The sequence below is a fragment of the Delphinus delphis genome, chromosome 16, assembly GCF_949987515.2.
Source record: "Delphinus delphis chromosome 16, mDelDel1.2, whole genome shotgun sequence".
NCBI classification, from domain to species: domain Eukaryota; kingdom Metazoa; phylum Chordata; class Mammalia; order Artiodactyla; family Delphinidae; genus Delphinus; species Delphinus delphis.
The window spans coordinates 46,433,786-46,454,504 of NC_082698.1; the positions used below are offsets into that span (position 1 = coordinate 46,433,786).

Below are 20,719 nucleotides of genomic sequence, written 5' to 3' on the forward strand. Positions count from 1 at the left end.
TGGCATTGTGTCCATGTCAATGGATCTTACTGGCAGCAAATGGCTCATGGAATGAGACCCAGACTCAAGACACAGCCTCTCCAGCACCACCATCTTACCAAGAGGTGAGCAGCATTTTCTAGAACAGTAGGCCTCACCTCAGCTGCCAAAAGAAAACCCTTGTCAACATTCAGGGGCCCTGAAACATGGAAACTATGGGGCAGTCTCCATTCCTATAAATGAAAGACAGACCTTCCAAAGGATGAAATGGCGGCTGGGCTGGAGTGGGAGAAAGGGGTCTGATGGCCGTGGAATGGGCCTGCAGCTCTGTAGCTCTTCAAATGGTGGAGCCAACAAAGGATTAAATGAGAGAGCAGCTGCCGTGCCTTGTAGAGAGCTACGCAAATGCAAGCAATTATTGTTATGCTTATATAATTATTTTGTGGTGACTGTGACAATGTCCATACTTTATCATGGAGGACACAGCTGGCAGAGGCTTAGGAAACCCACGTCTTTGATTATTGCCGTAAACGTAAGCCTCCATGGCACAGGCCCCATTCACATTTCTCTCCCCTGTAATGTTAATCCTTTATTTCCAGGCTGCATTAAGGAATACTCTTTGCCTTTTCATTCAGCAGAAATCTCAGTGGCTCTATGGACTGGTTCACTCCTTAGATAAGGTTACCCTCCTTGTGTGTGATGAAAGATGAGCTATATTTCAAAACAAAGTGCTGTGTTGTAATAATTTGCCTGGATTCCCAGGGCATCTTTTATCTGACTTGATAACAATGTAGCTCATTAGCAGACTTGGTTAACTGATAACCTAAAGCGGTAATGCAATACTCATAAGCAATTTTCTGTGTGTAAGATAGAATAAACCATCTTGTAAGGTATCTTTTAATTGATTTGCTTCTTTTAGCAGCATTTTAATTAAGACAGCTGGTTGTGAACTGAAGGTGAATGCATCTAGATTCTCAGTAATCGTTTTAATTTCTGTAAACTCAATAGAATGTGGGATCCTCTCCACCATCCCACTTCATGACATATTTTCCCAGCACCACTCCCGGGCTCTGGTTTTGTTTGTGCCCTACACAAGGTCTCCTGTGTGAAGAACACAGAGAAGTATGCTGAAGACCAGTGCTTTCTCCTTGGCTTATAAAGGCAGACATGCCCTGGGAGCAGCTCCTGGGGATAAATGTGCCGATGGGCAGGAGCCCTTGGACATGTTTTTGAAGCAACCGCAAGAAGTCATTGTGTCTGTAGGTGCGATGTCTTGAGCAAGGGCTGTTCCTCCTGCCCCACCCTGTGGTTTGGGAGGATGCTAGCAGAGGCCTTCCCAGCCCAGGGGCCCCCAGAACACGTGCAGATCCCAGACAGCCCATCTCAGCGGGCAGAACATCCTGCCCAAAGGGGAAGGGACAGATGGTACTCAAATACCAGGAGGAAGAGTTAGCCCTACACAGGGGGAGTGAGCTGCAGATGGCAGCAGCCAGCCAGGATCTAAAGGCATGGCTGTGGTTTGCTGCCTCCAGGGCTCAGTACCTGGAGGAGAAGGTAAGATGGGATCAGGTTATCTGGCAAGATCAACAAATTAGACATATGTATCAATCTCTATGTCGTTAAGTTAAAAATATATTTGACATGTAATCTATATATCAACACATAAAAATTAAATAAATATGTGTATATACTCTTCCACTTGTGTTAAAAGTATACATACTGTGGAATTCTAACATATTCCATCATAGAATATATGGGGGTTTGAATAAGTAGGTGGATAACAGCTCTTTTTATCTTCCAGGTTTGGAAATAGCTGAGAGGCAGACAAACAACTTAGGCAGATGGAGATGAAAGTATCAGTTATTCTGATTTTTGAATGAGTCATGACATGTCAATATCACTCTGCAGGCCCTAGAGTCCAGATTGGTCCTTGCCCCAGTCCAAGCAAGAGGTGAGCATGGCTGGGGTTGGAGTGCCGGCAGCAAAGATGCAGAGGATGGATGGGTTTGGGATGGGGTTTAGAGGTGGAGATGCCAGGGCTTGCTCACATAGATTCGGGGGTGAGGGAAAGAGTGACTCAGCCTCTGTGCTAGGGTTTGGTACCATTTATGAGGATGTGGAAGACCCGGGGAGTGCTAGCCTTGGGAAGGGTCTGCAGCTGGTCTCAGGTCTCTTGAATCAGCTCTTAGGGAGCCAAAGGATGGGCTGCACTTGGAGAGAGAGCGAACCCTGCGTTCCTACAGGAGTTCAAGCTTGTGAACTGGGGTTAAAAACACACATGTCAGAGATTGTTCTAGAATGTGCTCTGAGATCCATGAAAAAAGCAGGGGAGAATCGGCCTGGAGGAGCCATAAGGCTCTTTTATGGTGAGATGGAGTGTGCAGAGGGGTTGCTTAGGCAGAGGGAAGCTGAGCTGAGTTGAAGATGCAAGCAGAGCAGGTGGTGCCTGTGACATGAAGCCTAGAAGGGCCAAGGCCAGGCTGCGCTCGGGGCTCCTCCCACTGACTGATTCTTTCTCTTCCGAGTCATTTGTCATAATCCCAGACTTGTCAGATAAATTAAGCATCCTTCAAAGAATATGATTTTTCACGTGGACGTTATCATCGGATGACAAAGAAGTCTCCCAGGCTGTGTATGCAGACTGCGGCGAAGTCATTCAGGCCTGGACGTGAGGAGTTTATGAGTCAGGGAGGAGGGCAGAGCATTATGGAAGCTGGTGTGCCAATACCCAGGAGTATAAAAGACCACGGCAAAGCTAAGAAAGGGCAAAACAGTCACCGTGCCCAGGTTTAGGCTGCGTGGGAGGAGGGTCAGGAAGTCTGTGATACACAGTGCCCTGCCATTCGGTTGTCTGGATTTGTGAAGTCTGTTTTCTCTTTCATGAAAGTAGTTGCAGAAAGACGGTAAGCGAATAGGTGAACTAGAAGTTCAGAGTCATGAAGGAAAGATCCAGAAGTCCTACTCATTTACGAGGTGTTCTGGAAGGGAAGAGCAAACAGAACAAAAACAGGGACATATCAAAAGAGAGAGAATAAAATTGACCAAAGTTGCAGAAAGATACTAGAACACAGCTTAAAAGGAAGAATGCAGCGAGACAAATGCAAACCCCACTATATACAGCAAAATCAAAGTAAAATCTGAGAGTACCAAGAACAAAGAAAAGCAAATGACCTATAAAAAATGGGACTGTGACCAAAATTAGACTTCTCATTGGCAGAGCTGAATGAAAGAAGATAAAGAAGCAATATTTTCAAAATTCTCAGGGGATATGATTATGCACCATAGTATTCTCTTCCCAAACTATCATTCAAGTGAAAGGAAAAAAAACCTCAAAAACTCAGAAAATTTACTACCCCAAAATTCTTTCTGAAAAAAATGACTGGAAGATGAACTTCAGCAAAATGAAAAATGAATTTAAGAGGAATGTGTGAGATAAAAGAAGTAGCAGTGAGTAAAGAAACCGGTAAAATTGATATTTAAATTTAAATAAGTAGGGATTATTTTAAAAATTACTATACATTGCCATTCCTGTACATTGAAATCCCACATGATCTCAATATGGGAGGTTGTATGGGAGACAGATATGAAAGCATTATATTGTTCAGGGACATAATATATCAATAGAATATTGATTAATTCTCACCAATGATAGAAAAATATAGTACTGAATTTGTGTAACATAAATTCAGGAAGAGCTCCTAGAATAAAAAAAATGGTGGCGGGCTTCCCTGGTGGTGCAGTTGTTGAGAGTCCGCCTGCCGATGCAGGGGACACAGGTTCGTGTCCCTGTCCGGGAAGATCCCACATGCCGCGGAGCGGCTGGGCCCGTGAGCCATGGCCGCTGAGCCTGCGCGTCCAGAGCCTGTGCTCCGCAATGGGAGAGGCCACAACAGTGAGAGGCCCGCGTACTGCAAAAAAAGAAAAAAAGGTGGGATGGAAAACGTCAAAGCAATTACAAGCATTTAGGGGAAAAGAAAAAGGAGAAAGAGAGGAAGAATTCGGAGGAGGAGGAGGAGGAGGGGAAGAGGAAGAATGAAAATTCTTGTGTATACTCTTTTGGCACAGACATGAGAATTTCTCTAGGGCAGATACAATTTTTATTCCTAAAAATATAGCGTACGTGTGGCATGGCCAGTGTGAGATGATCTGAGCGGCAGTACTGTGTATAATGGTATCATCCCTTAGTATTTTGGGGAGCCTGGTCTCCAAGGCTGCTGGACCCAGATATCACAATGGAAGCACATCCCTCTCTGACCTCTTTGCCCTCGTTTGCACCTTAGACTTGGCTCCAATGCCAGACTGCCCCGGGAGAGAGTAAGAGAAATAAATGCTGTTTCTGCCAGCCTGAGAGGGTGGCCTGCAGTGGTCTTGGCCAAGAGAGTCCTCGGGTAGGGGAGCAGACAGAATGAACTGTGAAACCACTTTGGCAGCAAGGGCAGCAACATGGTAAAAATAAGAGTAGGGGACAGGACAGCCCAGTGCCTGGTGAGGCTGGTGAGGCAGAGGGTGGGGATGCTGTGAGGACAGCTGCGGGTATGGGCTGAGTTAGGCTGAGGGCGACCTGTGGGTGTCAGGAGAGGTAGAATAAGCAGGAGGAGGGGCAGGGCTACACTGATGTTTCTTCTCCGGTTTGGGAGGAGTAGCTAGCGTAGAGATGAGGGCTGTTATTTCCATCAGTTGGATGGGCTCATATGGAACAGGCCTTCAGTATAGGAATCTCTGAAGTGATGGAAGGCACAGAACCCAGACCTTCTCACCTTGTCATGGTGGCCGTGCGTTTATTAATGGTTCATCCCTAAAAGAACCATCAGTGTTGTAGAGGACCATGTGGAGGGTCTCGTGCACCTGAATTGCGGGTGCCTCCCCTGGTCCCCAAGAAATTCCAGGCAGAGGGGTGGACTCCACTTCCCCAGAGAGGAAGGGGGGCAGATGAGGAGAATGGTGGGAAGGGAGTTTGCCCTCAAAGAGAGTTTTTCCAAGCAAATGAAAGCTTTTCAGAGGAAATAATATCTAAAGAAGCTTTATCAGAAGTTGAGCCATGTAAAACCCTGGATGTACGGATAAAGAAAAATGAGTGCCAGCCAAGATGGGCATGACTTGGCCTCAAGCAGGCTAAAATCATCTCCTTTCATCAGCTTCTTAAATGAGGATGGCAATGACTCACCCAGATGAGGGAAGAGGGGTGAGAAGGGGGACGAGGGATGGGCACAATCCCAGGGTGGTGACAGGAGCTGACGGACGCCTGAGCCCTGCAGCTGGGGGCCGGTCATGCTCTTAGACATCACCTGGTCCTGAAGGAACCCCTCCACCTCCTCCCCCATTCTGAGTGGGGATCCTATGTCTGAGCTCTGAAAGCAATGAGTGGGAGGAACAAAAGGTCAGATTTAGGCCAAGGACAAGAGAAAACTTAAGTGTAGTGTAACTTCTAAGCTTCAGCTATTGTTCATGAAATCAGCTAGGCATTTTGTCTCTCCAAGGGAAACATCTCTTCAAATTAATGATAATTTACAACATGTCTTAGCATTTGCCTGGCACGATTGAAAATAAACATTGTAAAGCTGCCTTAGCCTTTGCAAGATGGAAATGACGCCAAGGCTGAGGCTCACACTAGCTCTTTAACGGGCTCAGTTGCTCAGGACTGGTGGATGGCAGGTGGGTGGAGGAACTGTGGGAAGGGGCAGGTGTCCAGAGCGGGTGGGAAGGGAGATGGGGAAGGCACTGGCAGGACTCTGGTGGTCGCCAGTGACAACCCGGCTTTCTGTGATAGGGCAAGCCTGTGCTGTGCCGACGTGCACGGGTCCCAGTTTGGACACCTGGTTCACAGCTCAGCAGCTACTTGACCTTGGGCAAGTTAGGCAAATTGGCAGGAGTGGAAGGGCCTGGGGGTTCTCCGGGACCATCATAAGGATTAAAAGACATGATGAAATGCCTTGCTCTGTGCCGGGCACATGGTTGGTGGTAGATAGATGCTGATTCTTTTCTGTTTATGATCTTGGGGATGAGAAGACAGAATCTGGGTGATCCTTCCTCCCATCCAAGTGACTGGAACAGCTAATTCAGGTCTCAAAATGCCTGAAGCCCAGTCATACGCAATTTCCCCTCTCTCGCCCCCTCAGGCGATGCGTGGCTAGAGAGGCTGCCCGGCCCTGCCTCCAGGCCCGACCCCGCCCCGCCAGCCCCCAGCCCGCCTACAGCTGCCCTCTTCCCTGAAGTCGGGGCCTGCTTGCCCAGCTGGCTTTGATCAGTCTCTCGCTGAGCCACTTTTCTGTTTTCATTCGTCCTTGTTTATGTTTCCTTGCAAACAAATGTCATGTCTTTCCCACGGGCTTCTCTGTAGCCAGTTTATTTTATCCTTGTGTAGATAGGGCCAGGTTTCGGCCCTTTGCCCCAGCCGCATTTCCTGCGCCCAGTGAGCCAAACGCTGCTGCCTTCTGACACCTGTCCCGAGGTCCTGGAGTGAGGGACGTGCCCACGGGACCTGGTATGACGCACCCTGGGGATGGATGGGCAGGAAGTGTGGGGTTTCGCAAAATCTTACTTGTGAGCATATGTGTGTGTATATATATATATATATATATTATATATATCTATATAAATATTTTTTTAATTTAGTATTTTTAAAAAAATCATTAATATTTAAATAAAACTAGAAGTAATTTATTGCTTATTTTCTTACATGTTTATTGTACAAAAATTAGAAAATAAGGGTAAGCAAAAGGATGGGAGAACCCCTTTTCCAAAGATAAATGTTGCTCACTTTTTGGTATGTATCATTCCAGACTTTACATATGCGAGCGTGCATATATATACATATACTAGGCTTCCATAACTGGGATCGTATGGTACATTGGACCCTTGAACAACACGGGTTTGCATTATGCAAGTCCACTTATACGTGGATTTTTTCCAATAGTAAGTACTGCAGTAGGTTGAATCCGCGGATGAGGAACCTCCGATATGGAGGGCTGACCTATTTTTAACTTGTGGAGGATGGGTGCCCCCAACCCCCCCCCATGTGTTCAAGGGTCAATTGTATATGGTTGTACTTCCTATATTGGAACATATTTTCCTGAGCTCTTCATGAACTGCATTGCATCCCTTTTTTGGTTGTCCCATATTTTATTCTCAAACTCTAGCAGGCATCTGAATCAATCACACAGAGGGCTTATTTGAACCCAGATGGCTGGAGGCACTGGGGTGGAACCCAAGAATCTGCATTTCTAACAAATTTCCAGGTGAGGCTGATGTAACCCAATCCATTGAACCTCCTTGCTTGAGACACTGGTTGCTTCTGAGTTTGTGCGTATAAATAACACCGTATTGAAAATAGGCCAGAGAAATCTTGGCATATTGTTAACTTCCTCAAAGATAAAGTTCTAGAAGTGAGATTGCTGAGACTGAGGGTATCACAGGTTTAAAGTTGTTGCTATATATTGGCAGAACATTTGTTTCAATTAATATTTCTAACCAGTATACCAGTTCTGGACCTTGTGTTTATTTAATTCTTTTTTTAAAGCTAAAATGTGTCCATCTGATCTAGCTAATCTAGCTAAGGAAGCTGAATTCCCCTCCCACAGGCTGCATGACCCCAGGAAACTGCACCCACTGCTCCACGGCTGTTTCTTCATGTTGATAGGCAAAGGATACTCCTTTGCCCACATGTCTAGGTTGCTGTGAGAATCATAAAATGATGGTGGGAGTAAGTGCTTTTTCTACACTGTGACCCACATGCAGGTGGGAGGGTCTGAGCACTTCCCTGAAGGATTAAGAAACAGCCTCTATTGTGGAAACTCCCAGAAAGTTAGAATTACTGGGGGAAATTTGCCTAAAGGGCTTGTTTTCCCAGCCAGAACTGTGGGCTCCACTAACTGAATGTAGGAGCCTCCAGTGGTGCAATGGTAAATGTTTAACAACCTGCTCCCTCCCTGGGGTGGTGGTGGGGTCCGGGGTGGGGGTAGGGGTGGTAGGAAAGGCCTTGACTGTAGCCTTTGCCAATTACCATGGTGTAAATCCACCCTCCAAGCCCTCTTACAAGCTGCCAGTGTGTCATGAAATGTAGTAAAATAGTTAGGAATTGATGAGTTCTGAATATTTATTACTTTTGTGTATAATATAATCTATTTAATTGGAAGTTTATAAAGTTTTAATTGCGATAATGGCTATGTTTCACAATTGGCTTGCAAAAAGTTTTGAAAGATTTATTAATTGGCTTTCCTTAGCCAGTCCTAGGTGGCCCCAGCACACCACTGGATGCCCCTCTTGGCTGGGAACTCATTAAAAATGCAAGTCACTTTTCCATCTTTCTGGAGGAATAATGCCTGGTTATGCTGACTTCAGTTTTTACATTTGGCTGTGGGCAACAAACTGGCAATCTGAATTATTTAAGGTTCCAAAGGTTTGGCATTTATATATTAAAATAGTCCAACATTAAGCTGTGCAAGGACTGAGGTCTGGGGTCCTGCTAAGACGTTTGGCTCTCGTGCAGGGCTGCCGAGCTCCTCCTGCATACGTCTGGTGCAGAGAGAAACCCAGCAATGTGGGAGAAGCAGGCTTTGTTTCCAGAACCTCATCACTGATGTCTTGAGAGATTCGTTTTCAGTTGCTGCCATTCTTGCCTTTTAATTATCTTTGTTTGGGTTTATTGTGATCAATTTAATTTGTTGTGCGTTGGGTGGTGGATCCTACAGTGTGACTGCTTCTTCTCACATTACTAGTGTTCGTGGCCCGTCATTTTCCAAAAAGCCGACTTGAATTTATGTATACATTGTGGTCCAAATACGAGCTAGTCATACTTCTTTCACAAAGGCAGGTAAATAATATGAAACATTATTTTGGGGTCTCTACAATGCTATTTCACTGTCATGCACCACTGCCTGTGAATTTGTGCTATGTCAATAGTCTATTATGTGTTGTAGCTAACAAAGTAATAATATATTTGCTGGGTTATCTTCAAGTTTTAGAGAATCATTTAAAACTATAACTCAGGGCTTCTCTGGTGGCGCAGTGGTTGAGAGTCCGCCTGCCGATGCAGGGGACACGGGTTCGTGCCCCGGTCCGGGAAGATCCCACATGCCGTGGAGCGGCTGGGCCCGTGAGCCATGGCCGCTGAGCCTGCGCGTCCGGAGCCTGTGCTTCTCAACGGGAGAGGCCACAGCAGTGAGAGGCCCGCATACCACAAAAAAACCCCCACAAAAACCAAAAAAAACCTATAACTCAAAATTTAAATAATATGCAGATCCTTTTAGTCTTCTCTTGCAAATAATAAAAAATTCATGTATGCTCCCCTCCAATCCTTATCATATTTGTTGAATTTCTGACAGCCAGAGTGGACTTGGGATGGCATCTGTGGAGAGCTGTCTGTCCCCTTGTGAAGTGAATCAGCGCTGACCTCCTTCTCACCAACACTGGCGGGGCTTCTCTTTCCTCCCCAGGATTGGTGCTCATAGCGCCAAGGATGCTGGCTGGTTCAGGTGACAGGTAGGAAGCGCACTGATCTCGCTGCTTTCTGCCCATTCCCTGTGCACTTGTGGGCGTGCTAGAGCCCAGTCTTGCCTCCTTGACCCTGAGATCCTCCACTTCACCCACCTGGACATGCTGATCACATGAAGCAGCCTGTCTACCGCAGCAAAGCCAAATGGGGTTTAACCTGGGAAGGCAAGGGTGGTTCAACATTTGAAAAATCAAGCAGTGTAATGCATCACATAAATAGAATGAAGGGACATAATCATGTCAATTGATGCAGAAAAAGCAATCCACAAAAATCAACATCCTTTCATGATAAAAGCACTCAGTAAACTAGGATTAGAAGGGAACTTCCACAACATGAAAAAGGCTCTATACAAAAGCCAGCGATGTTCTCAACGGTAAAAGGCTGAACGCTTTCCCTGAAGATAAGGAATAAGACAAGGATGCCAGCTTTCAATTCAACAGAATACTCAAGTTCTTGCCACAGCAATTAGGCAAGGAAAAGCAATAAAATGTGTCCAAATTGAAAAAGAAGAAGTAAAACTAGCTCTATTTGCAGATGACATGATCTTACGTATCAAAAACCCTAAAGAATCCACACACACCCCAAAAAACCTGTTTGAATTAATACGCAAATTCAACAAAATTGAATTTTAATAAGTCATATTTCTGTACAACGGTAATGAACAATCTGAAAAAGACATTAAGAAAACAGATCCATTTACACAGCATCCAAAAGAATAAAATACGTAGGAATCAATTTTAATCAAGGAAGGCAGGGTTTGTACGCTGAAAACACACAGACACAAACCCCACTGTGGAGGGGGAGCTGGAACCAGTCTCACCGCACTGCGGGGGTCAGCCAGCAGCAACGGGTGTGGCTCAATGGGCTGCCTCACATGCCGGCCCCTAAGTCTCGGCCTTGGGTTCCTTTCTTGGGAACTTTCCTGTGGTAATTTCACGCAGCCTGATCCAGCCTTCCCAGAAATCCCCCACCTTACCGCCACTGCATTCCCGGAAGAAGGCATGGGATCAGCTGCAAGGCTTTGGGTGGTAGGTTGGGGAGAGACAGTGGCTGGTTTCCCCTGGGACACCTCTACCATCCAATAAGCAACTGCATCATCTTACAAAAGAGCCACTTTCTCTGAAGGACTGGGCTAGGAAAAGCCAGTCTTAAGACAAGAGTCTGCAATAGCCATTCTGATTATGGGGATAAAAATAAATCATCCTAGTTCTGCTCTGGTGATCCGTGAGCTGCTTTTCAGCAGACGTGCAAATACCTTGGATGTTGGCTGAAGGCTGCATGGGGGTAAGCCCAGCACGTTTAGAAACTGTGCTAACTCACTGTTGGTCTTTAGGGTCCTGGGATCTCCCCTTCCATGTGGGAGCCATGCTTCCAGAAGGTTCACTCAGTACGAGGTAGCAGCTGATGTCCTCAGAGCTGGGTCCAGGGTGACCTATGGCCAGCACATTTTGGACATAGAGAGAAGGAAGTCTCAGCCCTTTCCCCAGAGCTCTCCACGTGGCTCTCTAAGAACATTCAAGGGGGAGAGACCAGCAGCTGCGATCGTAGAGCTCCTGGGTCACATGCATGGCCTTCAGCTGGGATGTCCTTCCTCCCAGCTGAGGTCACCTTTCCAAGGAAACACAAGTTGGGAAAAGACACTTCTGAATCCAAAAATCTCGTTGACCCTTTGCAGTTCCATGGAGCCACAGCTGGGGTGGAGGGGCTCTGGGCCAGGTTGGGGCTCTGGGGCCTGGAGCACAGCCAAGGACATGCCTGAGGGCCCTGCACAGGTGTCCCTCACCCTGCTCCCTGATGACAGAGAAGTCCTAGGCTGTTTGTGTGGGCGTCCTGAGGTTAAGGTCAAAACCCTGAGACAGTTCCAAACAACCCACAGAGAAGCAGCAGCCTGTTATTAAGTCTGAAGGAAAACAAAAGCAAAACTCCCTTCCCTGTTTGCTTGGGGAGACTGAGGGAGAACTCTTCGTATTATATTTCTCTGTGGCTGGGTTTTCCCTTATGCGGTCCACTGACTCACTTCTTTTTAAATAGTGACAAGAAGCAACAGAAAATGAACTCGAAAGATGATACTTCCCTACTCTGATCCTCAACTTATCTTCTGGCACTTTCTCTGCAGAGTTAGCACAGGCTGAGGCCGTCAATAATTCCTGGGAATAGGCTTTCACTGGGATGGACTCCCAGGCTGGAGGTCGCCCTATACCTGGCCCGCAGCATCTAAGGCAACTCACCACTTCCCCACCTCCCTCGGTGTTAAGTCTGATAATAGGAGTTTTTTGAGAGAGGCAGCGACAAGGTGGCTGGTGTCCCCTCAGGGGGCCCTATTTTCTAGCGTGAAGAGAGGAGTGTTGCCCACTTTAAACACTTTACACAGCGGCTCAGCCGCAGAAATGCTGCGACCGGTGCACCACCCCAAGTAACATCAGGCTCCTTGGCCAAGTGGACAGGCTATTTCTGGAGGCGCATCGGCTCTGGGATGAATGATCTGATTCTCCCTGTAGCCTGGATTGTGGCACAAGCCCATCTCTGGAGTTAGAAGTGAAGGGAAGCAAGAGGTGGCATCTCTGCTTCCTGCTGGGGCTGTGGCTGGTTCATTTCCTGTTAGCTTCTTCTCAGCTAAGAAAAAAATAAGTGGGGGGGGGGTGCTGAGAAGAGGAGGTTTTGGAAGAAAAGTGGAGACTGGAAAATCCTCCAGGCCTTCTCGATGAGGTTTAAGACTCACATGTGATGTGTGAGATGAGTTGGCCAGGAGTCAGAGCTCCGAGAAAGTGCTGCGTTGGTCCTTTTGGGGTTTTGTACACCAACACTGCCGGCTTCAGCAGTGGAGCATGAAGTTCTTGGCGAGGCTGGAGACCCAGCTGGAAAACTGAGGGGGCTGGGACGTAGGGGGCTGGGTGGGTCTGGGCCATAACACCCCCACCCCTGCTCTTCCCCAGGGAGGGCAGAAACCCTGTATGGGTGGCCTTGGCTAAACATCTGCTTGGAGCAGGAAGCAGGGCTGGGACAGAGGACCTCTTGTGGCTGGAAGCAGCCCAGAGCCCACATGAAAGTGAAGGACAGTGGCACACTTCGGTGGGGCTTTGCTCTAAGCCGCCCCTGCGCAGCAGCCAGGGGGGGGGGACAGCATCGGACAGTCTGACAAAGCAGCCCTGCCTCTGGGGTGAGGGGTCAGCACCCCACCCTCCTAATTCCTGCCTGTACTTCATCTAACCCCTTGGCGTCTCTACCTCCCTCTGAATATGTGGTTAATTGTGTCTCCCTGGTGGGATTGTTGAGAGGGTTAGAAGGAACATATGCACATTCTGGGGCAAAAAGGAACTGACCCAAGTAACTTTGGAAAATGATGTTTTCAACTAGAAACTATAAGGCTAAAGGCAAAAGGAACTGTGTGTAAAAACTGTACTCTAGTTGGTAAAGTAGTTTCCCAAGGGCTAACAACTTTGAAGCTGTTGTACCTGCATACTGGGGTTGAACAAGTGGGTAAATGGACAGTGGGTGGTGGGAGCCTTCCTCCCAGGTAGTGCTGGGGGCCAGCGCTCAGCTGGGCCAGGATGGTGCACTGCAGTCCAGACGCTGGCCGGTGAGCTGTCTCACTAGAACATACTTAAACATTGCATTGAAAATCAAAGTCTGCTGAGTAACAGATTGCCCCCAGATTAGTGTGTGAATCTATGCTCCCAGTTTCTGAGGGTCAGGAATTCAGGCAGGAGATGGCGGAATTCAGAGGTGGTGGCTTACCTCTGCCCTGAGATGCCTGGGGCCCCAGCTGGAAGATTCAAAGGCTGGAAGTTGGAATCATCTGAAGGCTGGTTCATTCACATGTCTGATGGCTGGCTAGGACCTTTGCCGGAACTGTTGGCTGGAACACCTCTATGTGGCCTGGGCTTCCTTACAATGTGGTGGCTGAGTCCAAAGGAGAGTGGAGAGAGAGAGAGAGAGACAGAGAAGGAACCCAGAGGAAGTCATATTGTCTTTTATGACCTAGCATTGAAAGTCTCCAAGCCTCACTCCTCTACATTCTGTTGGGGGAGGTAGTTAAAAAGTCCACTCTGGTTCAGGAAGAGGGACCCTGTCTCTCGATGGAGGACTGTCCACTTCACACTGTAAGAAGAGCACATGGGATGGGAGCACTGGTGTGGTCATTTTTGGAAAATACCTACCATCTCCCGTAGCCCCTCCTAATTTTCCCCTTCCCTGAGGTCACCACTGTTCCCAGTGAGGTGTGATTATCTCCGCTGTGTCTTTGCATTCATAGACAGTATAGACTTGGTTTAGGGCTTTTGGGGGAGGGGATACATATTTAGTTTTTATATAAGTGGAATTCTCTTACATCTTGTTTTTTTCACTTAACATGGATTTACTTACTAGTACATGCAGATCTCTTTATTGTAGTATAGTCTTCCACAGTTTGGTTATGCTGTAATTTATTTAACTACTTCTTTATTTGGATGGCTCTTTGAAAAGTTTCCTTTTATTTTCTAGTATGGATAATACTGTAATAAATATTTCTCGATGTGCTATTTCACCCACATACACAAAATGTGAACGTTTCCCAGGAAGGAGGTGTTAAGTAAATTGCTGAGTTGAAAGAGCCCACTTTTTTTTTTTTTAATATTTATTTATTATCATTTTTATTTGGCTGAATTGGGTCTTCATTGCTGCACCGCAGGCTTTCTCTAGTTGCAGAAAGCAGGGGCTACTGTTCGTTGGTGCACGGGCTTCTCATTGCATTGGCTTCTCTTGTTGCGGAACACGGGCTCTAGGCACGCAGGCTCAGTAGTTGTGGCTCACGGGCTCTAGAGTGCATGCTCAGTAGTAGTGGGGCATGAGCTTAGTCGCTCTGCGGCATGTGGCATCTTCCCAGACCAGGGTTCCAACTCGTGTCGCTTAGACTGGCAGGTGGATTTTTAACCACTACGCCACCAGGGAAGCCCTGAAAGAGCCCACTTTGAATTGTAATGGGTGCTACCAAATTTCCTTTGAGAGAGGCAAGTCATGCACTTACCAGTAGAGTGTAAAGGTGTTCATTTCCTTTTGTTCTCACCAGCACTTAGCAACTGTCAATCTTTTAAATTCTTGCTTGCCTTGTGGATGAAAACAATATACTATATAGCATGTGTTTTTAATTTGTAGTTTCCTTCCTAGAGTTAGGCTGAACATCTTATATGCTTATCAGCCATCTGCCCTTGTTCTCCTGGGAATTGCCTGTTCATTTCCTTTACTGAACTGTTCATTTCAGTTTTACTGAAAAGCAGAGAAATGCAAATGTAAACAGTGAGATTTTTTTTTTAGCAATGAAATTAAAAAACATTGACATGTATACACTGATGTGTATAAAATTGATGACTAATAAGAACCTGCTATATAAAAAAATAAATAAAATAAAATTCAAAAATTAAAAAAATAATAAAAAAGATGGCAAAGATTCTCAGTGCTTGTGATTGATACATTTAAGTTTAGAAAAGCCACCCTATAATTACAAATGTTAACTTATATTTTCTTTCTAAACATTTTAAATTAAAAAGCAACCCCAGAGCCGTGAAAAATAGTCTTAGTTGTCTTATATGAGGTGATACCAAAGTTGATTTTTTTTAAAATGAATAAAAGTTTTCAGCATCATTTTTTTTTCTCCCAGACTTTTGTTATTTACTTTATCTCTTAAAAATTCAAATACGTCATGTGATCTTTTTCTGGACTACCTTTGTCTTCCATTGATCTATTTAATTTTTGTGCTAGTACCCCTTGTGTAAAGGCAAGTCTCTTAATTTATTAGGCAAGAAAGAATACATTTGCAGTGTTTCCTCTTCCTGCCAGAGAACATTGTCTCTTTGTAGGTGCAAGTGTGACTTTCCATTGCTCAATAAAGCTCTGTGGTATTTTGCTTTACATAGTGGCTTCTAGTTCTGGAGAGGAGTATATTCCTAGATGCTGGCTGTGCCGGTGGTATTGGTGTTGATTTCAGGATATTGGGATTGTTTTCAATCTATCACCTTTCGAGCTGTTGAGAATTTGAGATCCAGAGGAATCGAGTTGGTGAGACTGAGCAGGGGTTGGGGGGGTATGGGGAGAAGTATTCTGGAGGAAGTGTCTTCGCATCCTAAGACATCCTGGAGCAGAGAGAGATGGCAAGCTGGAATATGTGCCAGAGTGATTGTGTGTGGAGTGAGGTTTGTGCAGGTGGAGAAGCAGGAGGGGACTCCGAGTTGTGGGGTGAGAACCAGCCTGCCTTGGGGCTACAGGGATCTGAGGGGTAGAAAGAAGGCAGCTCCGCTAGGCAGGCAGGCCCCTGTCAGCTCATCCAAATACTGTCCAACGTGTTCATCATTTATTTATTCATTAATCTGACAATTATCTCTAGAATGCTTGTTAATGTGTCAGTGTATTCCAGATGCTAGGGATATAGAGGAGGAAATGAATGACGTCTCTCTCCTCCTGGAGCTGACATTTAGGAAGAAGTAGATGAATGCAGGGAAGTTGTTATGTATATACATGCATGTGTTATAGAGTCTGAGGGTGATGGATGCTAGGTGGCTCTGATAGGTGCTGTTTCAGCAGAGATTGCAGTGACAGAGTGAGCCATGCGGGCCCTAGGGGAGGGCACTCCTGGCAGAAGGTAGGGCAAATGCAAAGCCTAGAGGCAGGAGCATCCCTGGTATGTTTGAGTCCCTGGAGCTGAGCGAGGGTGAGCACAGAGAGGGGAGACTTGAGGAGGTGCCTGGGGACGCAGGCCAGGGAGCTCCAAGAGCCCTAATGAGGCAGCAGTGGCGACTCTGGAGTGGTGGGGGGGAGGCAAGATTTCAGGTCACGTGCTGCTGCCAGAGTTCAAGGTAGGCCCACTTTGATGTTGGGTGATGATAGTACGTGTGTGAGCATGTATGTGGTTAAGTGAATATGGTCTGAATCTGTATGTGTGTGTATGTTTCTGCATGTTTAAATGTGTGTTTATGTATGTTTGAGTGTATGTGTGCCTGAGTGATTATGTGTGTGTCGGTATGAGTATACATGTGTTCACATGTGTGTAAGTGTCTATGTGTGTGTGTTTAGGTGTTTGTGTCTATTTGTGTGTACATGTGTTTATATGTGTGTGTGTCTGTGCTTTATGTTTGAGTCCCTGACAATACACAAAGCAGGAAAGGTCCCGACAGGGAATGAGATCCTGGTGGGGAGCCTCTCTTGGCATCCTGGCTGGGTCTCTGTCCTTGCCATGGGTCACAGAACAGACCAGTGTCACTGATGAGGTCACAGAATAAAGCCAGGATCCTAGTGACCACGGACGCCTAGAGGCCACTCGGCCTGGGGCCAGCGGAGGGCTTCAGCACTGCCCGAGCCAACTCTCACCCAACAGCTGGAGCTCTGAGTCCCTGGGCACTGGTGTCATCATGAAGCGTCACTTCACGGACCATAGGGGAGAACAGTCACCAACGGACGGGACCATCCTCAGCCTGGCCAGCCCAGGGTCCATGGAGGAGAGCGTGGAAGTGCACTGGTCATGTAGCTCGAAAGAAGGGGTGTGGCTGATGTGTCCCTGAGAGGGTGGTCCTGGAGGGGATGGGGAGGGGAGGGCACCAGATTGTCACCAAAGTGCTTTGTTGACCATAAAAATGGACGTGGGTCTGACTGAGGCCGCTGTTGTGAGCACATGAGGTGATTTCAGAAGGTATGAGGATGAAATCCTAAAATGTTAGTCATATATTTTAATGTGCTTTGAAAAAAACAATTGACATGTCAGTTCTGTGATTTCAGCAGTGATGTAAAAAATTCCTTTATAATAAATAGATTAAAGTTAATCTAGAACATCAATTTGAAATGACCATGGGCAGCACCTAAGGGTCACACCGGCTCTTGGGACTGAGTGAGCGGCACCAGCTCTGGCTCCATCAATCATTTCAATGCTCTGTGCCTCAGTTTCTTACTTTGTCAAAAATCATAACAATGGAATTTCTTAGGTTTTTTTTTTTAATATTAAATGAGTTAAAATGTGGCAAGCACTTAGCACTTATATGGTGACGGGATCCAATGGATGTTCAAGAAAAGGGTGAGATGCCCCTGGGGGAAGACGAGACATGTTACAAATGCCAAGGGGAAGGTTGGGCTGAGTGGCCTGGCCAAAGCACTTCCCGTCTGGTTTCCTAAACTGGCTTTACTGAGCTGTGATTTAAATACACAAACCTCACCGATTTTGTGTACAGTTTGAAGAATTCTGACATGTACACATTTGTTTAACCACCACAAAGATCATGATGCAGAATACTTTCATCACCCTCTAAAAGTTCTTAGTGACCCTTTGCAGTCAGTTGCCCTGCTGCCCTTAGCTTCCGGTAACCCCTGTTCTGTTCTCTCTCCCTGTAGTTTTGCCTTTTCTAGAATGTCATCTAAATGGAATCAAATACTCTATGACCTTTTTGCCCTGAGTTCTTTCATTTAGCAGAATGCATTAGAGACTCATCCATGTTTTGCATGTAACAGTAGTTTATTCCTTCTTATCAACAAAGAGGGTTGCCCTGTGTGGGTAGGTGTCCCACAGTCTGTATTCAGCAGTTGATGGCCTTTTCGGGTTTAGTCAAGTGCTTGGATATTACATTCATACATTATTTGATCCCCGTCATCACATCCATAACTTTAAGATATATCTGTTTATACATTTGATCTTTATCCTCGCCCCAAGAGAAAGGCATTTCATCCCCACTTTATGGGGAAACAGGCACAGGGAGCAGAAAGTACCTGCCCAGGGGCCCCTGGAGCCTGCATCCTTTCAGAGACCTGAGGTGGGTTGTGGCACGGATGCCTCAGCACCGATGAAAATGTCCTTCCGCCTCCCAGGGACCTCTAAGAGAGAGGAGCTGTCTCCGCGGCCCGGCCTGGCCGTTTCCCACGAGGAGGACATCTACTTCTCGGGCAAGGGTCGGGGCATGCTGGGCTGGAGCAGCTCGCCATCGTCCCGGCCCTCCTCCGAGTATCAGTCCTACTCCCAGTACCAGTCTTGCTCTTCCAGCACGTGTGGTGGCGAGGACACTGCCCGGCAAAGCATGTGCGCCTTCTACACCCATGTGTAGACCGTGCAGGGTGTGGCCGTGGCCTGGGAGACCGACTGTGGCTTTGAGCCGGTCAGTCGGCAGCCCCGCATCCACGAAGCAGAGTTCATCAAGAGGCAGAGGCGGAAAGGCTCCTCCTTTGAGATGGCTTCCAACACCGACCTGCGCTGGGAACTGGAAGATGGCAAGAACAACACCTGTCCAGAGCCGGACGACACGGAGCTGCTGGTGCCCCTGGAGTGCTGCCTGCAGGAGCTGCGGGCCGCCCCGGACTGGGTGGTCACCACCAACCACGGGCTGCGGTGTGTGGCCTGCTGCCGGGTCTTCCCACGCTGGAGGTGCTGCTGGAGCACGCCCAGTATGGCATCCAAGAGGGCTTCAGCTGCCAGATCTTTTACGAGGAGTTGCTGGAGAGAAGGTGGGCCCGGGGCCAAGTGCAGGAGCAAGTCCCAGAGGGGGAGGGACAGAGCACTTTGGACAGGAGTGAAAGTCCAAGACCCCGTGTCAAGTTGCTTCCGTCACAGTCACGGTCAGAGAAGCAATGAGCTGGAGGTGATGTGCCCCGCCCTGCGCTCACCTCCGGCACCGCAGCTGCTCCTTTCCCGGCCATCAGGACCACAGCCACGTGTGCAAGGAGAGAGGATGAGGGCCGGGGAAGGAAGCGTGCTGAGATGGGAGGGCCGTGAGAAGGGACGGGGAACGCACCCTCCAAAGGGCACAGCGTTTCAGCTAGAGTCCATTTCAAAACCCGAATCAAGTGTTTCTGACGGTGGGTGCAAGACCTGAAGCCCGCAAGCGTGTGGCCAAGGCAATTCTTATTTTTTCTGGTGGGTCTAGCGGGCGTGACTCATAGGAGAGCCAACTGCAAATGAAGCATCAGCCCTATTTTTTTCATTGTTAGGAACTCATCATAGGCCCTAGTTCTATGTCTTATTTTAATGGGATTAAACTTGAATAACTCAAAGTTTAAGGCAATGACTAACTGAGTGAATCATGTTATTGGACCCACCAGAAATTGCCATTTCTGAAGGTTACACACTGGCACGGACATCCCGAGACAGCAGGTTCCCAGGGGCAGAGATGGGGGCTGGGTAAGTCCTGCTGACGCATGAGTTCAGATATGTCAACTCTGTTTTAAAATGTTGCTACAGAATTTTTCTTTGCCCTTACAGGGGGCTGCGTTCATTCAAGAAAATACATGGATGGCCCACTGTGTGTTAGGCATACTGATGAGACATGTACCCCAATCGTGCAGTGAGAGGCAGGTAAGACAGACAATTGCAAGCCAAGGGGATGAATCACCTAAAGGAGGCTTGGGGAGCCCAGCGGAGGGCCCCCAAACTCATGCTGATTGTTGAGGAAGGAGAACGTTCCAAAGAGGTAGGTGTTCACAAAGGCTGGGAGGACAGGTAGAATTAGTGAGAACCAGGAGTTTTCTTCAGAGTCATTAAAACTAAGAAAGATTGTTTCTAGGAGCGGGTGAGCCATGTTAAAAGTGAGAGTGAGTGGGAGTGAGCTGAGGGTAAAATGTTTGCTTTCATTTGGCACATGGAGGTTGCTGATGGCTGTGATGAGAGCAGTGCCAGGGACTGAGGGTGGCAGAGGCCAGGCGGGCATGGGGCAGTAGTGGGCACACAAAGAACCACTGGACACAAACATTAGACAGCTCTGCTGGCAAGCTTGTCTGAAAAGGAAAGCAATGATGGCTTAGCTGGACAAGAGGAGACTACACAAAGGCAAAGGTGGGGAGAGAGCACGTTTATTTGTAGTGAGAACGATCCGAAAGAGAGAGGGAGGCGGAGAATGCAAGAAAAATGGGGAAAGAAGAGCCAACTAAGAGGAGGCTGGATCCTGACCAGATACGGAGAAACCAGCCCCTGACGAGAGAAACTTCATGTTCTCTGTCGTAGGTAGGTGGGAAGTTAGGTCAAGTAGGGTTTGGGAGCCAAGAGGACGGAACTTGAATTTTTTTCCCCTGAAAACTGCAAGGAGCTCCTGAGGAATTTTCAGCAAATCAGGTTGGCCTTTGTGAAAGATCTCTGTGGTGAGCAGGGTCAAGAATGGATGAGAGAGCATCACTGGTGCCAAGGAGCGCAGTTGAAGAGCTGTAGGCAGGGTGAGTTCAAAGAGATTTAGGAGATGCGAATCACAGGTTTGGGCTAGTGTTTGATGAGAGTGGTAAGAGGAAGTTGTCCACAACAACTTCCAAGTTTTTTTTTTT

The 20,719-nt window shown here is 47.2% G+C and overlaps 1 protein-coding gene across 1 annotated transcript; it reads left to right on the forward strand.

Annotated features, from left to right (window-relative positions):
• Positions 1–16,793: 16,793 nt before the first annotated feature.
• FAM170B (family with sequence similarity 170 member B) lies at positions 16,794–19,043 on the forward strand. Its single transcript, XM_060033684.1, is given in 3 exon segments — positions 16,794–16,957; positions 18,287–18,817; positions 18,820–19,043. Coding segments are annotated over 3 exon segments (867 nt in total). The 5' UTR covers positions 16,794–16,845.
• Positions 19,044–20,719: the final 1,676 nt, after the last annotated feature.